We start from the raw sequence: 21,586 nt of genomic DNA, 5'->3' as shown, positions 1-21,586 counted from the left end.
ACTGATTTCATCAGACCGGCCCTCAGGAGAAGGGTGCACTGCCCAAATCGGGAAGCGGCCTGCACGCCCTTCCACGGGCGGGCGTCAACCTGCAGGCGGTGCCTGCGCCCTGCAACCTGCCCAGCAACGGAGACGGATGCGCAGCCCACACAGCCGCTCCCACGGGGCTCAGGGGGACTTGGGCCGAGCAAGCAACAGCCAGTCCCCAGAGGTCACACGCCATAGGATTCCATTTACAGGACCTTCCTGACCTGCCAGAATGATAGACGCGGAGAACAGAGCAGCGTCCGCTGGGAGTCAGACACCAGGGGGTGGGGTGGGTGGCACGGGGGCGGGGAAGGGGCTGGGTGTGGCCAGGAGAGGGACCGAGCTGCTCTGTCTGGCGGCTGTGGGGGGTGGGGGGGACAGGAGCACCTGCCCATGTGATGAAAGTGCCCTAACCGAACACACATGCCCAGGTGGTCCCTGCGCACAGGGGCATCCGAATGACGGGGGGGGACTGTCCATTGCCAACATCCTGGTGGGGACACCCCTCGGAACTTCTCCAGGTGTCACCCCAAGGCACACAGGCCTCTCGGTCGTCTCTCTTCTGCAGGAATCCACAACCGTCCCTGAGAGCCTGTCTGAAATAAGGCGATGGTACCAACACGGGGTTGCTTGTGGGTGACGACCCCCACCCCCCCGAGGAACCTGAGTCCACAAGCCAGGGGTGGGGGGGGGGGTGGGCAGGGAACACTTTGGCCCTCAGACCCGGAATTGTATTTCCAGGAATCGCTCTCAAGGAAACGACGACAGCAAACAAGACACCAGAACCGCCCGTTACGTGTCGGCCCCTGCCCTGGGCACTTTCCCGGCACCGGCGCGTCTTCCCGGTGAGCCGGTCGCCTCCCGGGCTCATGCCCAGACCGCTGCGGTCCCGTGACGTCACGCTGCCACCCACCACGCGCCCGCCGCCGGGGAAGCTCTGCTCGCCTTACTTCTCACGCAGGGTTCGGCACGCATGACGGAAGGGTCACCTGTGAGTGCGTCAGCCTCCGTGGTGGAGCCTCACACAGGCACTCGTACCCGTGTTCCAGGGCGGTTGCACGCTGCACCGGAAACGCTGCTGACGAGGTACCGAGTGCAGGCGACTGGCACAGAAACTCGCGTGAAAGACAGACACACACATGTGTGCGCACGTGCACACACAGGAGGAAACACCAGTGGGGGGATGGTTTCCCTTGTCTGGCGAGGTCACGGGTTATTGCATTTTCTTTTCATGCTGCTCTGCACCTTTCAAAGGCTGCCCCACGAACACGCAGGGCCTTCACGGCCAGACAGAAGTGTCCCCCGCCCTAGCGCTGGGGCCGGGGATGGACAGCAGAGGCGGCTCCCGCACGCTCCGGTCCCATGGCGGCATCGCTGCCCTGCGCTCGCGTTGCGTTCTCAGGAGAGAAGGGGGGTCTCTGCCGCTTTCACTTGGAAAGAATACTCCTCGGGATTACGCCAAGCAGGTGAGAAAATTAAGTGACGGTGAACCAGAGGGCAAAAACCAAAATTTAAATAGCATTCAGCTAGGAGTGGGGGGGGGTGCGTGAGAGGGAGGCCACCTGGAGGGAAGCAGAGAAATGGGGGGGCGGGCAGAGACGGCGTGGGGGCAGGGGCACCGGACACAAAGAGCAAAGACCGAGCCAGGCGCCTTCTGGGATGGAACGGGGAGAAGGTTCCAAGGTTCTGAGCCGGCCACAGGCAGGCAGGCGGAGCGACTGGATGAAGATCACAGAAACCTGAGGCCGTGCACCCGGCCACGGGAACCAGAGGGAAATGGGAGTGGGGGGACAAGGCCCCCTCCCCTCAGAGTCCCTCTGGGTCCTGGTGGCCATGGATTCCGTTTTCTCTTCCTCAAGTAGATCTACTTAACTTCTTTAGACACTAATGACAATGCAAGCACTCAGCTTAATGTGAATTAATTTAATGAGACTTAATTGGTGGGGTGTAGAGCGAGACCTAAGATCCCAACTGTCACATGCAGCCGGCCGGCAGATGGTGGGGGGCAGGCATCGATGTCAAAATCACCCTTGGAAACGAATGTGCAGGTGATGGGTGCTGGGAGAGAGAGCTGACCTTGAGGGCCCGCCCGGAGGGCACAGGGGGCAGGGTGGCACCAGGCAGGAGGGGACGGGAAGGGGTGGTCTCCTCACTCTGCCCGTCTACCCTCCAGCCCAGCATTCCCGCTGGGGCAGGGCGCAGTGAGGAAGCCTGAGCCATCGGGCCTCTGCAGCCGAGGAAACATGGTGTGAGCCGAGGCTGGACACGCATGTACCATCCACTCACAGCCCCTGAGTCATGCCCCACCTCCCAAAGACACACGTCCCCACCCCAGGAGCCTGGGACTGTCACCTGGTGAGCACCTGAGTGTCTGCAGGTGCGATGAGATTACCCCAGATGACCCACGCAGGCCCTAAGTGAGATGGCAGAATCAGTCAACCGGGAGGCAGAGGGGCTGATGACACACACAGAGGAGGAGGCTGGGACCGTTACTGCGAGCAGCGAGTCCTCCAACCTGTGTGGGGCGCGGACGGTACGTGTCGGTGGGGCCAAACTTCAGGGGGGATCCACGAGGGATGGGCTAGAGGGAAGAGACACTGAGGGCTGGGGAGCAGGCCCCCAGCTGCCCCCAGAAGAGCTGGTGTGGGCCTGGGCAGGAGCTGGGACGTTCGCAGGCCGGAGGGGGCTGTCTGGGAGTGTGTGGGCACCTCCTGTCCTGGGGGAGGACGCTCTGTAGGAGGACGCAGCTCCCCAGGCTGTCTGCACGCAGCGCCAGCTCTGACTCCCGGCGGGGCAGGCCTCGGGGCCGCTTCCCCTGCCTGCGTCTGCGGGGTCTCGGGCCTCCCCCGCACTGAGCTCATTTGTCACAGCCGCTGCGATCGCCGCTCCTGTCATCCTCCTGGGTTGCCTTGTTTTGCGGTTTTTACTTCTGGTGTCTGAGGCCCGTCTCCACGGCCATAAATAATGGATCACAGGGGACCGGAAAGGCAGAAAGCAAGGAGCGGAGGGCACGAGACGTGGGCCGAGCCGGAGCCCAGAGGGCTGTGTCAGGAGGGGACAGACTGAAGGTGTCTCTCCGGCTTCAGTGTGCTTTACTCCTTGAGCTCGGGGTCAGAGAGGAGGCACCTGTGGATGCACAATCCCTGTGTTTCCCCCAACCCCAGGCCCTCCCCCGCTCCTCTGCCCACTTCTCCCCTGCGCCTGACCCAGCTCTGCTGTATCCGTGTGCTCCACGCAGGCTGTCCCTGGGGTCAGAGCTCCTGGGCACGCCTGGGGACAGGGAGGGGGAGGGGCTGGGGAGGAGGGCCTGGGGCCACAGACCCTCCCGGCCTTCCCCCGGGAGGAAGACACTGTGTCTCCCAACACAGAGCCCTGCCGCCCCGTCTCCAGGCGGGATGTGGGAGCAGCAGTGGCTGAGCAAGGGTGGAGAGATGTGGAAGGAACCGTGTGAAAGCGAGACCTAAGACCAGGAGGTGGGAGGACGCCCGGCCCCAGCCTAGACCCAGAGAGCTCCGCTGTCCTGGCCATTGAGCACCACCGAGCCGGAGCCGAGGCCCTCGCACGGGCGCCCCGGACAGCGCCACAGTTGGAGGCACCTCGGGAAGAACTCGTGGACGGGCGGGGCCCCAGGAGCTCTGTCTGCCTCGGGCAGAAGGCCTTCCTCCCTCCCTCCCTCGCCTCCTCTCTCTCCTTTCCTTGTTATTGCTTGAAATTCCATGAGAAAAATTGAGCATGGTTTTCCTGCCAGAAAAGAAATGTCTTGGAATGTGGACAAGAGGGACCTCGGGTCGGCCCAACTCGGCCCCCCGCCTGCCGCCATGGCGGCTGGAGTCACCTTCCCGCCCGTCCTGCTGCGTGTCCGTGCAGAGGCCGGCCTGCTCCCACCGGGGTGCAGATCTCGTCGGGCTGCAGACCTCGCGTGCCTGCTCTGCTTCAGGCCCCCCCGCCCTCACCCCGGCTCCCGAAGACGTCCGTGAGGCAACATCAGTGTCTCCTGGACCACACTGAGACCAGCTTTGCACCGCAGCCACAGCCCGCGTCACGCAGCACACCCACGTCACTCGGCCTGTCGCTCGCTGTTGCACTGAACCAAAGACTCGCTCTTGGGCTCTGTGTGTTTTGTGTGATGCCTGGGTTGCCTCATGGCGGTCGGTTGGAAGCTGTTGACGCCTGGGCTCCCTCACCCAGAAGCCAAGCCTGGTACTTCACAGGGGCAGGTGGGAGCAGGAGGGGCCCGTCTGGCGTCTGGGCCTGATGCGGCACCAGGGCTGTCTGATCCGTCATCGGGAGGAGACACAGTGCGGTCACTGCAGAGAGCGGGACTGAATCAGAAACCCCAGACCCAGCGGGCCCGGAGGCTCCTGGGAGGCCTGGCGCCCAGCGGCAGCCCTGGCTGCTCTAGCTTCAACACCAGGAGACTCGGGGTCCCCAGTCCCTGGAGATGCCTGGGCTTCGGGGAAATCCCTCGGAGGAGGGATGCGGGGTGAAACACTGGTTTTAAAAATGGGGTACGGGGCTTGGTGCTCTATGTCGGGTTCCAGTGACACGGTGGGGAGCAGGGAGTGAGGGTGTCTGGGCGTCTGTAGCTCAGCACGTCACCTGAGTCCGCTGGCCCACTCAGCCCACACTTTCCAGGCTTGTACACGGGAGCCCCTCCGACCAGGTGGCGATTATGCGGGTGCACACTTTCGAGCCCGGGGCGACGGCTCGGACTCTAGAGGAACCCTCTGCCTGCCCCGCCCGCCAGGCGTCTGTCCGAGTTCCTCCGTCACCCGGGCCCGTCTGCACGGGTGTGTCCTCTCAGCTCCCGGAGGCTGGGACCCGTCTCCGTCACCTTCTCAGCACTGTTTTGGGAAACATCGCAGGGGACGCTCGCCGCTCCTCTTTACAACCTGGCCGCGGGGACTCCTCTCCTGGCCTCGGCTTCTTGGAAGATTCCAGGCTGTCCCTGCCAGCTGACCGCAGACGCCACCCCCCATCTCTGCTGTTCGGGGCTCAGCCTTCAAGACACCACATGCAGAACGGGACTCAACCCCGTGTCGGGACCACGGGTGCACAGCCCGGCAGTGCAGGGGGACGTCCAGTCCTGAGGACCCCGAGTGGCCACAACACGGTCATTCACGGGCCACCTCTGGAGTCATGCTGCCCGGCACTTCCTGTCCTGAACTGGGCTATGGCTGGGCTTCTCGTCACTGTGGCAGCAGGACATTCTCAGATTCCGGCGTACGTCTGTCTGACCGTGGACTGGGAACCTTGAGCTGCCGCTCACACCGTAACCTTTCCCTGTGCGAAACGCAGCCCTGAGCGGGAGCATTTCTGGCGGCCGCTCCCCAGAGCACTTGGGAAACAGTGGGACCAGCGGACTCGCGGCCAGCACGGCCTCCCGCCGCCCCCAGCTGCCTCTGCTGCTGCTCATCGGCCCTCGGAGGGCCTTGGTTCGCTGCTCCGGGCCAGCTGCGCTGTCGAATGCAAACTCCGGGTGGAGAGATTACTGACCATCTCTAGGTGATAATGATGTCAAATACTCTGCCTCCTTTCCGGCTACGTGTAAGGCAGTGAAAGCTTTAAAAGAAATCCCAAAGGCAGAGGCCGTGAGGATAAAGACAGCCTGAACCCCCGGGCTCTGCCGATTACTCTGCTTACAGAATAAGTCAGCGCAGGGTGCAAGGGTGACCGAACCCCATCTGGACAGATGGTGCTCGGGTCACCCTACAGCAGCCATTTAGCAGCGGTAACTGGAAGAGGCCGGGGCGGCACCTCTTCCTGACCGCAGTGTCCTGGGTTCACCGAGGAGAGCCGGCCTGCGCCGAATCCTGCCAGCTCCAGCCATCCTGCAGTGGGCTCTGACGTGGTGTCCCCGAGGCCCCCGTCCACCTCCCGGAGCCGAGCAGCAGCTCTCCCTGGCTGCACCAGGGGGGCTGAGGGCTGTGGGGGAGGTGTGGCCCGCAACCAAGTGAGCAAGCCAGCAGGGTGCTCTGGGGCTGTGACGGACAGCGCTGGCCATGCCCTCTCCAAGCACAGCACAGCACAGTATCTCACCTCACTGTTAAGTGCTGCGGGCAGCACTGCCACACCCTCCAGCAAGACCAACGGGCCTGAAGCCTGGGAACCGTGCCTGCGCTGCGTGCTCACCCTCCCTCCCTCTCTTCTGCCCTCCCTCCCCTCCTCCTTGCAGCCCTGATGGAGCTTCTTCACTTCTGAGAGGGTCAGAGGAGAGATGAAAGGCATTCACCCATTCGCAGGCCTTTCCTTGGTGGGGAGAATGGAGGAACCCTGACTGGTGTGGCTCAGCTGATTGAGCATCATCCTGCAAGCCAAAGGGTCGCAGGTTCGATTCCCGGTCAGGACGCATGCCTGGGTTTCAGGTTCGGTCCCTGGTTGGGGAGCCTAGGGGAGGCAACCAATTGATGTTGCTTTCTCACATCAACATTTCTCTCCCTCCCCTCCTTCCCCTTCCTGTAAAGTCAAAAATAAAACTTAAATTAAAAAAAAAAGAATGGGGGAAGGAGCTCGGATTAGGGGCTGACGTGGGACACATAATCACACGGTGTCAGTGAGCTGGAAGCACCCACAGATCACGCTGGGACACGCGGCCCTGGGCTGAGACGACGGCGGATGCCCACGGGCTGCACGCCGACCCGGGAGCACGGGGCGAGGGCTCTGGGGGAGGCTCCCCCACCCAGACATGGGGATGCGGCCGCCTTGAATCCACAACATAAACAAACAGATAATAGACAGATAACAATAACCATGACTCTACAGAGCACTCCTCACGTGCCGGCCCCGTTTTCGACTTGACACGCATTCACGCCTCTAACCTTCACGACCCACTTCATGGAGGGGACCCCGAGGTGTGTAAGTAACTTGCACACACAGGTTCACACACTCCCGGTTCACACGCTGCAGACCAGCGTGCCCCAGCATCCGTGCTCTTGACCATGACGACACGCTGCTGCTAGACGCGCCGAGTGTAATCGAATCTGAAAGGCACCTGTCCGCCCTGGAGAGGGCGCTCCTCTCCCCGCCTGCAATGTGTCACGGGTCCTGCTGCACAGGGACCTCCGCACACACGACTGCGAGGGGGGGACGGCAGGGTTTCGGGGAGCAGTTTCTCGGAGACACAGCAGCGCACCGCTACAGCGGGCCAGCGCCTCGCAGGCCGAGGAAGTGAGCACGGAGGCCGGGGGCTAAACAGTGTCAGGCAGGTGCGTGGCGGATGGACAGGTGAACAGAACGTGTACTCCCACCCAGCGGGACGCTGTTCCGACTTCACGTGGGGGGGGCATTCTGACACACGCTCCGACACGGGGGGAGCTGGAGCACGGGGTGCCGCGTGAAAGGAGCCAGTCACGCAAGGACAGGGTCCATGTGATTCCATGCCCAGGAGGTCCCGAGAGCCGGGGGGGGTCACAGAGACAGAACCCAGAAGGGTGGGTAGCAGAGCTGGGGGTGGGGGGTGGGGAGGGGTGAGCATTTAACGTGGGCGGGGTTTCAGTTCGGGAAGATGGAAAGTTCTGGGGACGGACGGTGGTGACGGCTGTGCGACAGTGTGACGTGCTTGATGCCCCTGAGCCGTGCACTCAGACGTGGCTGAGACAGTACAACTTCATGTGTCCTTTCCCACAGTTTTTAAAAATGAAAAAAAAAATGTCAGCAGGGAATCTAAGCCAAGTGAACACAGGTTCTGGATCGTCTTTAACTGTGTCTGGGCCACGTTTTCAGGGGTGCTGCGAGTTCTGTTCCCGGTGTGTGCTCGCGGTGGGCTCAAGGGGACAGGGAGCCGGGGCTGGGGGAAGGGGGGCTGCCCCGCACCAGCACACGCGGAGGTGTTTTCTGAGCTCGGAGACGTCTGAAGCCCTCTGCACAGCCCCTGGTGCACCTGCAGGTGACCCGCCGCAGGGCTTTGAGCCGAGGTGCGGGGAGACAGGCATGCACCTCTCCTGCAGGCAGGTGTTTAGGTCTGCACTATATTCAAATTCTTTTTTTCTCAAAAACACTCAAACCTCGGGAATGCAGATCCCCAACCACAAACGCAGGAGGACTTGGCCTGGTGAGCTGAGCGAGGGGCTGCGCGCCCCTTCCGAGCCGGGCCGCTGACCTGCCCCTGCACTGGCCGCGTGCCGCCCTGCCGGCTGGGGCTTCCGCTCTGTGCAGCGGGAGCAGGGCCGAGCCTGCACACGTCTGTCCCCGTGGAACTCCTCCAGGTGGACGGCGCTCACCTTCCCACCTGTCCGGCCCAGGGGGCAGGACGGGAGGCCAGGGCAACTCCTTCCCCGGGGTGAGACCGGCTGGTGGGCTGCTGCCGTCTTGTCAAGGCGGACACCTGAAGTCCCTCTGTGTCCCTTGAGACTCTCTGAGCCCCCACTGCCACATACCAGCCCCCCCCCCCCCCGTGTCCAGGAATACCGCCTGCTGGGTCACCCACAGCCGGGAGCGGGAGGCTGAATGGAGATGGTTCAGCTTGTGCCGCTCGTGGTGGGGGAGACTGTGGGGTGGGGGGAGACTGTGGGGTGGGGGGAGACTGTGGTGGGGGGAGACTGTGGGGGGGGAGACTGTGCGGGGGAGACTGTGGGGGGGTAGGCAGCATCCTCAGGCAGCAAACCCCAGAGAGGGGCGCAGGAAGCCAGCCTGCAGGGACCCAAGGCTACCTGTGGGCCAGTTCCTGAAGCACACCCCCACCCCCCAGCCTGCTGACCGCCGGCACGGAGACCAACCTCCTGGATGCACCCCGCTTTGTCTCTCATTTGCATGCTGCTCACATGCGCAGTCTGATGTGAGTGTGCACCCCCCCCCCCGCCCCACTGCCCTTGTCCCTCTTCCCCGATGCCCAGAGTGCATTCTGCACGCTTCTGAAGCCAGGCAGCCACGTGGCCCCTAATGGCTTTGGTAAGGACCCCTCAGCTTAGGGTGCGAAGCGCCCCACTTCCAAATAGGTGAGTAGCCTCCGCCAGGTTGGAGACAAAGGTGCCCAGGGCAGTGGAGCCCGGGGTCTTGGGGTCCTTGGCACTGCCTCCCTCTTTGTGGCTCCGGTTCACAGCGGGTTCCCAGAGGTACAGAGCAGATGCCAAGGAAGCACCTGCCGTGGCTTCTTCCCGAGTCTCTAGTGGACAGGCCCAGGGGAGAGGGAAGGGCCGTGCTGTGCCCGCTGGGGCCAGAGGACAGGCTGGGTTCGCTGAGCCTCCCCAAGCGACCAGCACGCTATGGGAATTGCTTAGTGCCGTCTGCGGTCACCCCATGGGAGGCACCACCACTGCGTCCACTTCACCGAGGACAAAGTGACTTCCCAGCCGGCAAGTGACAGAGCCAGGCCATCTCCCAGTACCACGCCTGCCCCCCTCGGTGTGGCCAGCAGGAGCGGCCCCAGCCCCTCCAAGAAGGGGCGTGTGATGTTGCTGCACTCAGTCTGCGAGGGGCCCACGTCATCATCTGTCAGCCCCGATGCCGTCAGTGGGGTTCACGCCTCCAGCCACCCCCTTCCCGGGGCCTCTAGCTGCCGAAATGTCTGGTTTAAGCGGCCTTCAGACCTTGGCACGTGGGAAGGGGAGGGGGGGGGAGGGCGGGGAGAGGAGAGAGGCCAGCAGCTCCCCGACTGCTCCGAGTCCCAGGGCTGGGATTTGGAGACGTGTTTCCAGAAGTTCTTTACGGGCAGCAGTGGCCGGGCTGGTTTGCGTCAGTGGCTGATGTGCTTGTTGAAAAAGAGACCGAAAATCTTGACACTCGGTTTTCACAGCCCAGCTCTGACACAGCTGGAGCCGGACGGCGCCGTCGCGGGCCGGGTCGGGCTGGGGTCAGAGTGGCCTGCTCCTCTGCCCGCTCACCTCCAGCCGCACCCCTGCTCCCCACTGGAAACCCAAAAGGGAGCAGAAGCAACCCTTTCTCCAACCTGCTTGGGTTGCCATTAGCTTCTGTTACCGTTTTAACATCTCCTCAAAGATCTTAAGTTATAAACACGTACAGGAAGGTACATGGACTTTGCTGGAACTGCTGACGATGGCCAAGGGGGTCCACCTGGCAGGGACGGGGGCAGCAGCAGGTGGGCACTTGGAAGCCCAGAGAAGTGACAGGTCCGCCTGCCCTGCACCAGGGTCCTGCGGGCCCTGCGGGTGGGTGGGACAAGGAGGCTCTGAGTGGAGGGCCGAGCAGGGGGGCTGGTGTTAACGTGAAAGGGAGTCTCCAGGGGGCTTCGCTGCCAGGCGGCAGGACAGACACATTCCGGCAGGGGGAAAGGTGCCTGCGGAGGGGACTCAAGGTCCCACCCACTGCGTGGACCACTCCGAACGAGACCCGGGTCAGGTGACCCTCTGACCAACAGAAGACAGGACTGCCCCGAAAGGCGGGCAGCCAGCGGGAAACACCCGCTGTGTTTGTGGCAGAGGCAAGAAACAAAGGCAGAGGGGGCTGGGGTCCCTTGGGCGGGGCAGGGCAGGGCAGGGCAGGGGACACAGGGAAAGATGGGATTCCCTCCTGCTGGACAGCCAGCAGGGTGAGCAGAGGCCTGGGCTCCGGGTGCAGGCGGGAGGGCCTCAGCCACAGAAGAGAGACCGAACCTCCAGGGCGGGGTGGGACGGTGGGCCAGGGCCCCGCAGCGCCATGGCGGGGGAGGGGGGCTGTGTGCTGGCCTCGGAGGCATCCAGGGGGCATGATCTGGAGTCCCAAGTCGCAATAGGGCCAGGCTGCGTGAGAGACAAGCATCTCGAGAAAGACCCACAGGCTGAACACACCAGGTGCCTGGTTCTCGCCACGGAGGGGGAGCAGTCCGGGGTGGGGGGGCGGTTTGTTAGGAAATAGGAACCGTCCTCTGTCGACATGCTAACAGCTTTCGAACGCTGCTCTCCCCTTCCAGTTCTCCTCACTGGTTCCCTCGGTTTAGGGCAGAAACAACTCAGCGAGTGGCTGTTGGCTCATGAAGACCTGGGAGCCAGCTGCAGGTCGAGGCAGGGGCATGCACACAGCAGCTGGAAGGTGGTCCCAGCAGAGAGCCGGCACGAGGGGACTGCCCCCCAGGGGACTAACTGGTAGACCAGGGCAGTGCACCCACAGAGGCCTCAGGAGCCCCAGGCCAGGTAGCCTGGCCCGGACCAGGCTTCCCAACACGCCCCAGCCCGAGGCCAGGCCTGGGGACGCCACCAGGGCCTCCCTCTGCCTCACTCGGAAGGTCGGCACATCCAGGCCTGGACAGGCAACCAGGCAGGAACCCCTCGGGCTTCCTGCGTCAAGGCCATTGTCCTGTCATGCCAGAGGGGGCGGTCACTCAGTGGGACTGACTGAGAGTTGTGAATGGCGTGTTCACACTGGACCCCAGCACTCGGCACATAGTAGCTGCTCAGTAAACCCGTCTGGAGACTTGACGAAGTGGTTGGCCTGGCCCCACTGGATTCTTCCAACCAGCAGCGCTTCAGCGTTATACGCATGTGACGGCCAAGAAACAGTGACACGGAAGACAGGGGACTAGCCCAGGGTCACAGCGTGGAAGTAAGGACACAGCACTGGCCCCTGTGCAGACACTGTGGCTGTCCCCCCGGAGCTTTGCTGGAGCAGATAACACCCCTGGGAGCCACCTTTTGGAGAAAGCGTGGAATGACAGTAGTGGGGTGACTTGGGGGACAGACAGCAGAAGGAATACAGGAGCCACAGGACAGGTGATCAGACGGGACGACAAAAGCCACCTGCCACAGTGTCACACCCACGCCTTCTGTCCTCCCTCCACACCCTGTCCTTGGAGGCGACTCGGGGTCTGCGTCCGTGACCTTTCACAGGCAGGATGGGACGGACACAGGGGAGACAGAACTTGGCGGCATGCGGGGGAATGTCAGAATTAATTAGGCATTTGGGGCCTGAAGAAACCTCAGCCCTGAGCGGAAAGAGCCCTCGGCTGAGAGAGACATCGGAAGTGTGGACAGAGCTGCTGGTGTGGAGTCCCGAGGGAGGGAAAGGTGACCAGGGTCCGGCACACCCTTGGAAACCCCGCACAATCTGGCTCTTGGCCAGGCTACGAGTCCGGGTCTGAGCTTCCAATAGTGCCGACGACACAGGGAGAGGCCACCGAGCAAGGTCAAGGATGAGTAACAGACACCGCAGGGAGGGCAGAGGTGTAGCGACCACGGCCCCCTTCCTCCTCACTCGTGTCAGGGAAAGGACACTGACGGGCCGGAGAGAGTGCGCACACTGCCCCCGCGCCCCGGCGGCGCCCCCGCGCCCCGGCGGCGCCCCAGCTCTGTTCGGTGAAGATGTCACACCGCTTCACAGGCTAGCGGCCCAGCTCAGGGCAGCCCACGGACTCGCTCGAGATCACAGAAGCGGCGGCGCCAGCACAACCTCAGAGCCGGCCCCTCCCAAGGCCACGGCCTCCCTCCCAGACGCAGGTGCCCCGGGTCTCCCAGAGCCACCCACAGGCTGCTTTCTTTCCTGGAGGTCACCCCAACCTCGGGTGTGTCGCCCTGGGAAAACCACCCTGCCCACAGGGACAGCAGAGCAGCCAGGCCGGACTCCGCGCTCACCGCCCGCCCTCTGACCCTGTGCCCCTACACCCACTTCAGCTGAGCCTCCCCGGAGCCCTTTGGGAAGGAGCTGTCACTCCCGACCTCAAGACCACATCCCGTGGTGCCTCTTTGAAAAGCCGAAAATGGCTGATCTTTGACACTCCTTCTCTGGTGGGGCGGAAAAGAATGCGCCAGTGTATGTGCGCACATGTTTGCCTGTTTGCACGTGTGTTTCCCCATGTGTTTGTGTGTTTTACATGCACGTTGTATGTGAATCCATGTGCACACTGGAGTGGGGGTGGGTATTCAGCAAAGGGCCATTTCTTCCTGTGTGGGGGGGTGTTATACATCCCTGTGCAGTCCCGGGTGCCCAGTCCTGGGAGTCAGGGGACTTGGGTGGGGGCCTGTGCCTGCTGCCACCCACCTGCCCGTGCAGATGCCGCCTGTCTCCCGCTGTCTGGTTCTGTTGAAGTGGACGACAGCGGGGGAGGGGAGGCTGTGCCTCTCACTTCACCAGGACCAAAACTGGGGACGAGTGAGAGCGAGGTGGCTTGTGGACAAGTGGAGCCGCTGGCAGAGGCCCGTCTGAGAACCAGAGGGCCCCCCGGCGCCTGCTCTGTGCCTGGTTGGGCACCCCGGCCTGGCTTCCCGACTCGGGTGCTCCTGGGGAAGTGCAAGGTGACACAGTGTGCCGCTGACGGCTGGAAGGGTGGCCTCACTGTGGCTTTTCCATGGGGGAGTGGAGTGGGGGCTAAGCAAGCCCCCCTCCAAGCGGCTCACTTATTGTCCCTCTCAGCCAATCAGAAGCAGGGGTCAGGGCTTTCTGGACCCATGCCAGGGGCTTTAGAAGAGGTGGGGCCACCAACAAAGGGTCTGCTCTGGATGCGTCTCCCGTGGGACTCAAGTTGGCTAAGGACACGACATTTGGAGGGCTGCATGTCTCCAGAGGAGGGCAGATGGACAGCAGAGCCCGTCCAGCAGGCCACCCAGCCTCTCTGCGGGGCCCAGGAGGTAGCGCAGCCCCAGTCCGCCCGCCCTGCTACTGTCAGAGCTGACCACCTGAGGGAAACGGGGACAGGGACACAGACGCGCAGCTGGGAGTAGCCCCCGCTGAGCCAGCCCGCACCTGCTCCCCACCGGCCGGGAAGCCGCACCACCGCGCAGGGGGCGGCTAGCTCCGGCGCCCTCCATGCGCGGGGACCCGTCCGCAGGTCTGCCCACCAGCTCCAAGGCATCTGCCCTGGGATCGTTCCGCCGGAAATGAAGTGGGTTCACCTACCAGCCTCTGAACGTACAAACTCACCCTACTCAGATTTGTTACAAAAGAAAGCTCTGCCCGTGAAATCTTAAAACTATCGCCGTGCGAATCGCCCCCTCCCACCGCGGTCCAGTTCTTCGGGAGACCCGCCCCGCAGAGCCCTGCCGCCCCCTGCCGAAGTCGTCCGAGACCACAGTCCGGACTGCGGACGACTCGGTCCCCCTCCCGCCGCGGGCGCTGCGACCCCGGGCGCTGGCACCCGGGGAGGGGCCGACGCTGCGGTCTAGCGAGGTGGGGAGGGGGCGTCCGGAGGTGGGGAGGGCTACCTTCTGAATGCGTCCGTCGATGTCCAGGTAGATGGCCTTGGGCCGGTAGCTGGAAGGGCCGGATCCCATCTTGAGACGGCGGCTGCACTTGGACTTTTTACTGTACTTTCTCGACGCCAGCGGCGCGGGGAGGGCGGGGAGGAGGAGGGGGCGGGGGCGGGCGGCGGAGGACCGGGGCCCAGCCAACCAGAGCGCGGCCGCGCACCCGGCCGCCCGGGCCGCCGCCTCCGCTGCGCGCGTCTGCGGCTCGCGCTCCTCCTTCTGCCGCCGCCTCCCTCCGCCTCCTCCCTCCTCCCTCCTCCCTTTTCCCTCTACTTCCTCCCTCCTCCCCCCCCCCCCCCATCTCCTTCCCCTCTTCCCCCCTTTCTCACCTCCTCCTCCCTCTTCTCCTCCTCCTTCCCCATACCCTCTCTTCACCCCCCTCTCCCCTTCCCCCTCCTTCTCCCCTTCCTCTCCCTCCGTGTCTTCCTCCCCCTCCTCCTCTTCCTCCCCCTTCTCCCCCTTCCTCCTTGCTCTCCACTCCCTTCGTCTCCTTCCCACTTGAAGACACACTCTCCTCTTCCCTTGGACCCAGGCCGGCTTGCTGAGAGGACCAAATGGGCAGGGCCTCTACATGTGCCCTCTGGACAAGCGCCCATGGCTAGCGACACTTGGAGCAGATTCCCATAGCGACCCCCTCTGGCTGCAGGGCTGGTCACCTCCCCCCACAGAGAGTTGCCCGTAGAGACCTCCTCAGGTGGACAGCCAGTCCTCAGCCAGCACCTGGCTGGCAGGGGACCCTGAGCTGTTTGTGGTCAGGAAGCAAACCCAAGCAGCACTTAGCACTGGGAAAATTCTCCTAGGTTCCCCTCTGCCTGTTCGTTTAATTTGCATGGGAAACGGGACAAGTTTCTTCTCAATTCAGGCACGTCTTTCCCCTAAGTTTTCTGTTTGTTCTTGGGAGCGAGAGCCTCTTCTATCTGCCCCAGAGCCAACATGGCGAATTTTTCTGTCCTTAACGTAGCCAGAGCAAGGACTGCCCAGCCCCCCTGCTGTGTTCTGGTTTCAGCTCTCCTCTGCCCCTCCCCCCTTATTAACCGTCACAGGGAGCGTGGGGCGAGCTGGAGGGGAAAGCAGGGATGTCAGGCAGACGTGACCCGAAAACCCGCTCCGGGGCCTGCCCCCGAGGCTCCCCAGTCCTCTGCAGGCTTGCCCAGTGGGAACAGGGTGCAGGGAGGACGGAGGGGCTCCCAGCCCCCGTTGCTTGGGGAAGGGGGTGTCCAGGCAGTTTGTTTCCTTCTAAGCGGGTCCCACGCCACCGTCTTGCTTCCGTTGCCTGTCTGGATTTTGCACCGTCCCTGGCTTTCCGGCCTCTGGGTCCAGGGCCACCTGGCGTATGGGCTAGGCTGCAGCCCCAGGGAAGGCGGGGCTCGTCATCCTCAGGTGAAACATCTTCTTCAGGCTTTGGGCAGCCCAGCGTGTGTCCCTTTACGTGCCTTGCTGGCTCGCGGGGGCTGTCAGAGAGTGATGCTGGCTTTGTCTCCAGTGCAGTGGAGGGACCCCGGGCACCCTGCACACCCTTGCTTTGCAAGTCACTGAGGGTGAGAAGGGGACAGCCCGGAGGCCTCTGAAGTGTGAGTGGGTGTGTGTGTGTGTAGGGGGGTGTTCCAGTCGTGTGTCCCAGTGAGCGCCCTGGTGATGTGTGCCCCCCACGGTGGACGATCATGTTTGACTTTGCTATTGAACGCTCTGGAGCTGTCTGGGCCGATCCAGCCGCCGATTTGCGGGGCTGGAGCACTGCTTGCTGGCACAGAGCTCTCCCTGCCCGGCAGATGGCTCATTCATGAGGTTGGCACTTATTTATTCTCCATGTGTTATTGTCATCTGACCCAGCCCCCTCGGATCTCCTCCTCCGAGCACCCTGGAAGGATGAGCGCCCAGACTCGGTGGCTGGAGGGGGGCGGGGCTGCGGGGCTGCGGGGCTGCGCCCGTGCCTGTGGCAGCACGTGGGCCGGGCCTCTTACACCGCCTGGCTGGTTCTATATTCAGAATGCGGAATGTAGCTGCTCCCCTAAGTCTCCGACTGACTAGACTGCCATGCAGGGATTCAAGCAGCGACACAGCAGTCCTGGCCTCGACCCGGTTCCTGATGGAGCTGTGGTGATCCTGGCCGCCACGGGCTCTGTCCTTACCGCATGCGGGTGCCGCTCTAGGCCCGGTGCACTCACTGGAGAGCACAGAAACACGAGCCCTGGCCTGGGGGAGCGGCGTTCCAGTGGGAGACAGGCAGATGGGCTCAATAAATAGGACGTGTCGCCGGGCGGATAACGATGAGCACAGAGGAGAAGAGGCACGCAGGGAAGGAGCTGCAGAAGGTGGAGTGTGGGAAGCAAGCAGGGGTGTCTGTGAGAGGAAAGAACCTTCTAGCAAAGGGAGCAGGCTCGGGCCCAAGGTCCCTAATGTGGGAGGCCAGTGTGGCTGGAGCAGAGGGAGGGTTCAGAGGGGAGTGTCGCAGTGTGTGAGGTCAGAGCGGTGGGGATGGGGGTGGGGTGGGGTGGGAGGTGCCTACGAGGGACTCAGCTCCACCCAGTCAGAGTCCGGGCAGGAGGCGGAGCAGGGGTAGAAGTGGTCTCTTCTGGTTCTAAGAGGGTCCTCCCGCCCTGGGCTGGGTAATGCCCTGGCAGGGAGGGGCTGCAGCGGGAGGCCAGTGACAGGGTAAGAAGTGGTGGGATCTGCACCTGATTCGGAGACTGTCCAAGTCTTTCATCTCTGCTCCTTGGTGGGGTTGGAGCTGTTCTGCTTTGGGCTCTCCTTCCTTCTCACAGAATGTGGTTCTGCCTAAACATATGCTCCCTCATCCCTCAGGGCCTTGGGGTCAGGTTCCGGGAACCAGCCCTCGGGTGCCCGTGACGTTAGCCTGAGGATCCCCGGCTGCGTCCGGACCCCCATTCCCGGTCCTGGCCTGTCCACCAGGAATGTGGCCGATGTAAGTTCCCAGAATCACGACAACAAAGAGTAGACCGCCTGCCGCCTGCCACTGCCAGGTGGGCTGGGGGCCGGGACGAGGAGCCTCAGGGGAGGCTTGTGGGTCTGGGTGGCCTCCATAACCCAGTTTGCATAGTTCTGAAGAAGCTGAGTCCTGGGGAAGCTCCAGGGAGCAAAATTTCCAACTGTCTTTGGGACGAAGGTGTGAGAGCCCGCCCACCTGCATCTCATAGGAAAGGGGGTGGAGGTGCAGGAACTCCTGGGGATGCGAGCCATCAGGCTCCTGAGAGCTGGGGCCAGGTCCCGACTCTGTGTCCCACCCCCGTATGGGCTGCGGTTTCTTCCGGGACCGTTCTGCCTGCCCACCGGCTGGAACCTTTGTACAGAGCTCACCCTGCAGTGGCTACAGAGCCTGCACCGAAGGAGAACTGCAGGGTGAGGCGCAAGAGCCACATCGGTGAGCAGAGGGCTGAGCAAGGCTGTGGTCCCCGGGTCCCACTCCTGCTCTTCATCCTCAGCAAGAAGGAGCAAAGCCAGGATGAGGGGGAAGAGGAGGGTCTTCCACGTCCCCTCAGAGTGGGCAGCTGCCACCAAGGACACAGACAGGGGAGGGAGGCCTGGAGCACTTGGGAGAAGGCTGGAGGGTGGATCTGACCAGGGAAGGCGGCGTCTGTCCAGAGAGGCTGTGCGGGGGCAGGCCGAGCATCCTCCAGCACGGCCCCACGCCGCCCGGTCCCACATCGCCCGGTCCCATGCCGCCCGCAGCGTCCAGGGATGCTTTTGCAGCAACGTCCCTGGGCTGGGCGGGCCGGGGGCATGTTCTCTCCCTGCTCTGACTGGTGTGTCTAAAGGGCTGTTCTGCAAAAGCATCCAATTGCTTTCCATGCCAACTTTTCTGAACCAGGGGTGGGATGGGAGGACAGCACGAACTTGTGGAACAGGCAGCATGCACCGGCGCTTACTTCACACGAGGCACGGAGCAGGCCTCATCGCAGGGGGTCGGGCTCCCGGGGCTCCGGACACTCGGGGGGAGAGGAGTGAGGTTATAAAGCAGTTGGAGGTGAGGAGTGTTACACTCGGAAGCTCCAACAACGGCCTCTTGGAGGAATCAGACCGCCTGGAACGTACGCTAGGGACTGGACAACACCCACAGACTGCCTGACGCTCTGAGAAAACCACTGGCAAGGTGCTCCCGGAGTTCAAGTTCGGGTCCAAGTTCTCGGTGACCTGACTGAGGCGTTCGTGCAGAGGCGACTGTGGCAGTGTCAGCTTTAGGAGCGTTTGAGTCACACACACGTCTTCCTCCTGGTGGGCGTGGTACTACAAAATTATTACTAACTGTAAATAGTTTACACAGTGTTGTAGAAAGTCGAAGTCCCACCTGGGTCACAGGACAGAGCTCCGCCCCTTCGTGGGCCTCCCTGGGTCCCTCAACTGCACGCTCTCCTACCTGCTTAGGTGAGACGCAGCACTGCGTGACATGGGCATTCACGGTCCTCCAAGAGTTTCTGGTTGTGAACCGCGTGAAAAAACACCCCCCCCGTCTATCTTTTTGTGCTACTGTTCTGCAGAACTGATTCTCAGAAGTAAGATTTCTGGATAACGGTGCGTGCACGTGTCCATTTCTGACTTCGCCGCGTTGCCCTGCGTGGTGGAAAGTGGCCTGAGCTCCCAGCCCCAATGCATGGGTTGATGTGTGGGCTTCCCACACCAGCAAGCGGGTCTCGGGTGCCACCTGCATGGAGACAGGGTCAGCTCCCACAGGGGAGGGACTCGGTCCCGTGGGGCTGCCTGCCCCCACTTCGGATGCCCCCTGAAAGTCCAGGTTGTCACCTGTGTTTCTGACGGGCCGCTGTAGATCGGAGGCGCTTGATTAATGTGCGGGAGTGGTTCACAGCACTTGGAGAAGCTCGTTCCTCACCAGAGCATGGGTTTGACCTCCAAAGATGGGGCTTGTCCTCCAAACAGGCAGGCAGAGAAGATGCACAAGGTGAGGTGTGGGAAATGGCACAGTGCTCCCATGGCCTCTCTGAGTGTCCTGCTCTCCCCGAGTGTCCAGCTGGGCAGCTCTCCACACCCCGTCCTTTGAATTTGAGTGGAGGCTCCGTTCCATAGACAGGGTGGGTTAGATCCTGGGCGGCTGGTGGTGGGTGCCACTTCTAGGCTCTCCCCTCCCCCCACAGATGGGGGCGGGGTGGGGTTGAGATTTCCAACCGATGATGGGGGGGCGGGTGAGTTCCCCTGGCAACTGGCCCCCATCCTTAGGTGGCCTAGGTGCTTTCCAAAAGCCACCTCGTTGACAGCATCTCAGGAGCGATGGCCAGGACTGTGCTAGGAATATCGAGGCCCCCCGGCCTGCTGTTGTTATCCCTGGGAAATGCCAAAGGTTTCTGACGCTCTGTGCCAGAAATAGGGATGGGGAGCAACCATGTATTTCTTATTGTCAGCCCCAACATCGCACAGGGTTGCACCATGTACACGCCCCCCATCAGAAGATGGGAGTGCCCCTCCCCCGCACCTTCAGTGAAATGTGACTCAGCCCTGCTGATGTTTTCTGGTCCAACCAAGGGGGCGTGTCTTGTTTCCAATGGCATTTCTCCACGTGCAAGTGAGAGGAGAAGCTCCTGTATGTGGCCATTTGCATTTCTCCGGTGAATTCATATTCTTTGCCCTTTGTTCCATTTAAAAAAAAACCCTTCATTGTTGATTTACACCAGCTGCTTCTATACAAAGGATAGTAACTATCAGGCATTTACATCTTTTAATTGTATTCATGGTACCTCCAAAATGTGGCATTGTGTGTTTAATCAAAACTCCGCCACTCTTCTGCAGGCAATCTGGATTTCTTATCAGCCTAGAAAGGAGATGTCATTTAATATAAGAAAAAAAGTCTAAAGAGAAAGAGAAAAAAAACTGACCTAAATTTACAAAGATTGGGACTGACTAATTAAACCGTGGCACATTTGCTGACGCGAAGATCAAGGTCAATGATTACGAAGAGTGTATAGACGCCGAGAAAACTCTGGTAACTTGAGTGACAAGGAGAATCCACAGAGGCGTTTAGGCTCTGGCCGTTGGAACGAGAGACCCCCAAACTGAGACGGGTTTGTTGGTCCCCTGCCTCCCGCCCCTCCTCCAAAGTGTGCCGGCCGCTGGGCATGCCCCTGAGAACCAGCCGGGGCTTGCAGGAATCTGGGGAGATCCTGTGAAGGGGCTGTGTTGGGGTGGTGGGGTTCTAGGCATGTTTTTCAAGGTATTTTTCTAACGCTGTGATGTTTATGGCCATAAAACTGGGAAAAGGAGGACTGTAAGAGGGGTAAAATTAGTGCTGGATGGAGCAGTTTCCAGCACACGTTGCAAGTGGCTGGTTACAGAAGAAGGCGTCTCCCTGGGAGCGTGGCGCAGTGACCCCTCGGGGCTGAACACACTCGGGTCACTTTATCGCTGCGGTGTGGAGTCGCCCCGTCCCTCCGCTGGCCTCCCCAACCCCCTTCCTGGGACGGCGACCGCCTCTGTGGAAGCTGGTGGGTCACAGACCCTCCTCCTGTCTTGGCACATTTTCGTGGTGTCCCGCCAGGTCCCCTGCTCCCCTAACCCACTCACCCTTCTCACCTGTGCGTGAGCTGATCTGCCCTTGTCATTTCCCTGGAAGGTCTTGCTCGGGACGTCCCATCTCCTCCCCGTGCGGCACCCCAGGCATCTGCTGCCCAGCTTGTCCTTCTGTGTCCCCGCCCCACCCCGTTTCTGCAGCAGACACCAGAAACTCACCGTCACATCGGCCTTTTGCACCTTGTTTTGTCCCAGAGAATGTCTCTCCTTCTCTCGTCACCTCGATTGCCTCTCCTTTTAAGGTCCATTAAGGTGCCACCTTCATGGTGTCATATCCCCTGGGCCCCCAGCTCTCTGGAGCGAGGTGGGGAGCTCCTCCAGCAGGTCCCCAAGACCTGGCGTACCTCTGTGACCCCCGCAGTGTGCCCCCGGACGAGCCTCAGACTCCTGGTTGGTGGAATGGGGGTGATAGTGGGGGGCCCAGGACAGTGTGTGACGATCCATCAGCCCCGGCGCACAGTGGGAACACGGGGCTGGTGCGTCGTGTTTCTGTAGGGAACAGCAGCGTTGCAATGTCACTGCCCCTGTCCTCCTGCAAACTGTGACCGGGCGAGGGAGCCGTGGGGTCTTCACGGCAGGGGCCGGGCCTCCCCCCGAGCTGCGTGGCCATCCACATTCCATCCGTGAGTGCCCCTGAGTGATGCAGCCACCAGCCAGCGGCCCTCCGTACCAAGCTCTTGGCCTGCGTTGAGTCTCTGACCTTGGCTCACTTAGCATTCAAGCCGGGACTAAGTGCCAGCTCTGCCCGCCCTGCCCCCTTCAGCTAAAATGGCTTTTACTGAGTTTCTGAAGGGAAAGAGCTGTCTCACGCTGACCTCGGGAGGCCTCTTTCCCCGTCCAGCCCCGGGAGGAATGTGCTTCCTGTCTGTCCCTCGGAGCCGCAGCCCCAGACACAGTGCGGCTGGGAAGGGCGCAGGGAGGCG

The 21,586-nt window shown here is 62.1% G+C and overlaps 1 protein-coding gene across 4 annotated transcripts in view; it reads right to left on the bottom strand.

Annotated features, from left to right (window-relative positions):
• PDE9A (phosphodiesterase 9A) overlaps window positions 1-14,258 on the bottom strand; it is a 90,886-nt gene extending 76,628 nt beyond the window's left edge. For 2 of the 4 annotated variants that reach the window (XM_036017470.1, XM_036017471.1), the window contains exon 1: window positions 14,091-14,258. In XM_036017470.1, the coding sequence (XP_035873363.1) occupies window positions 14,091-14,159 (69 nt within the window). In that variant the 5' untranslated portion in view covers window positions 14,160-14,258. The remainder of the gene's footprint in view (window positions 1-14,090) is intronic. The other 2 variants (XM_036017472.1, XM_028504538.2) reach the window with 2 other exon arrangements.
• Between the last annotated feature and the right edge of the window lie 7,328 nt (window positions 14,259-21,586).

Source organism: Phyllostomus discolor, chromosome 2, assembly GCF_004126475.2.
Source record: "Phyllostomus discolor isolate MPI-MPIP mPhyDis1 chromosome 2, mPhyDis1.pri.v3, whole genome shotgun sequence".
Lineage (NCBI taxonomy): Eukaryota > Metazoa > Chordata > Mammalia > Chiroptera > Phyllostomidae > Phyllostomus > Phyllostomus discolor.
The sequence above is the reverse complement of the archived record's forward strand: the minus strand, read 5'-3'. Positions and strand labels throughout refer to the sequence as shown.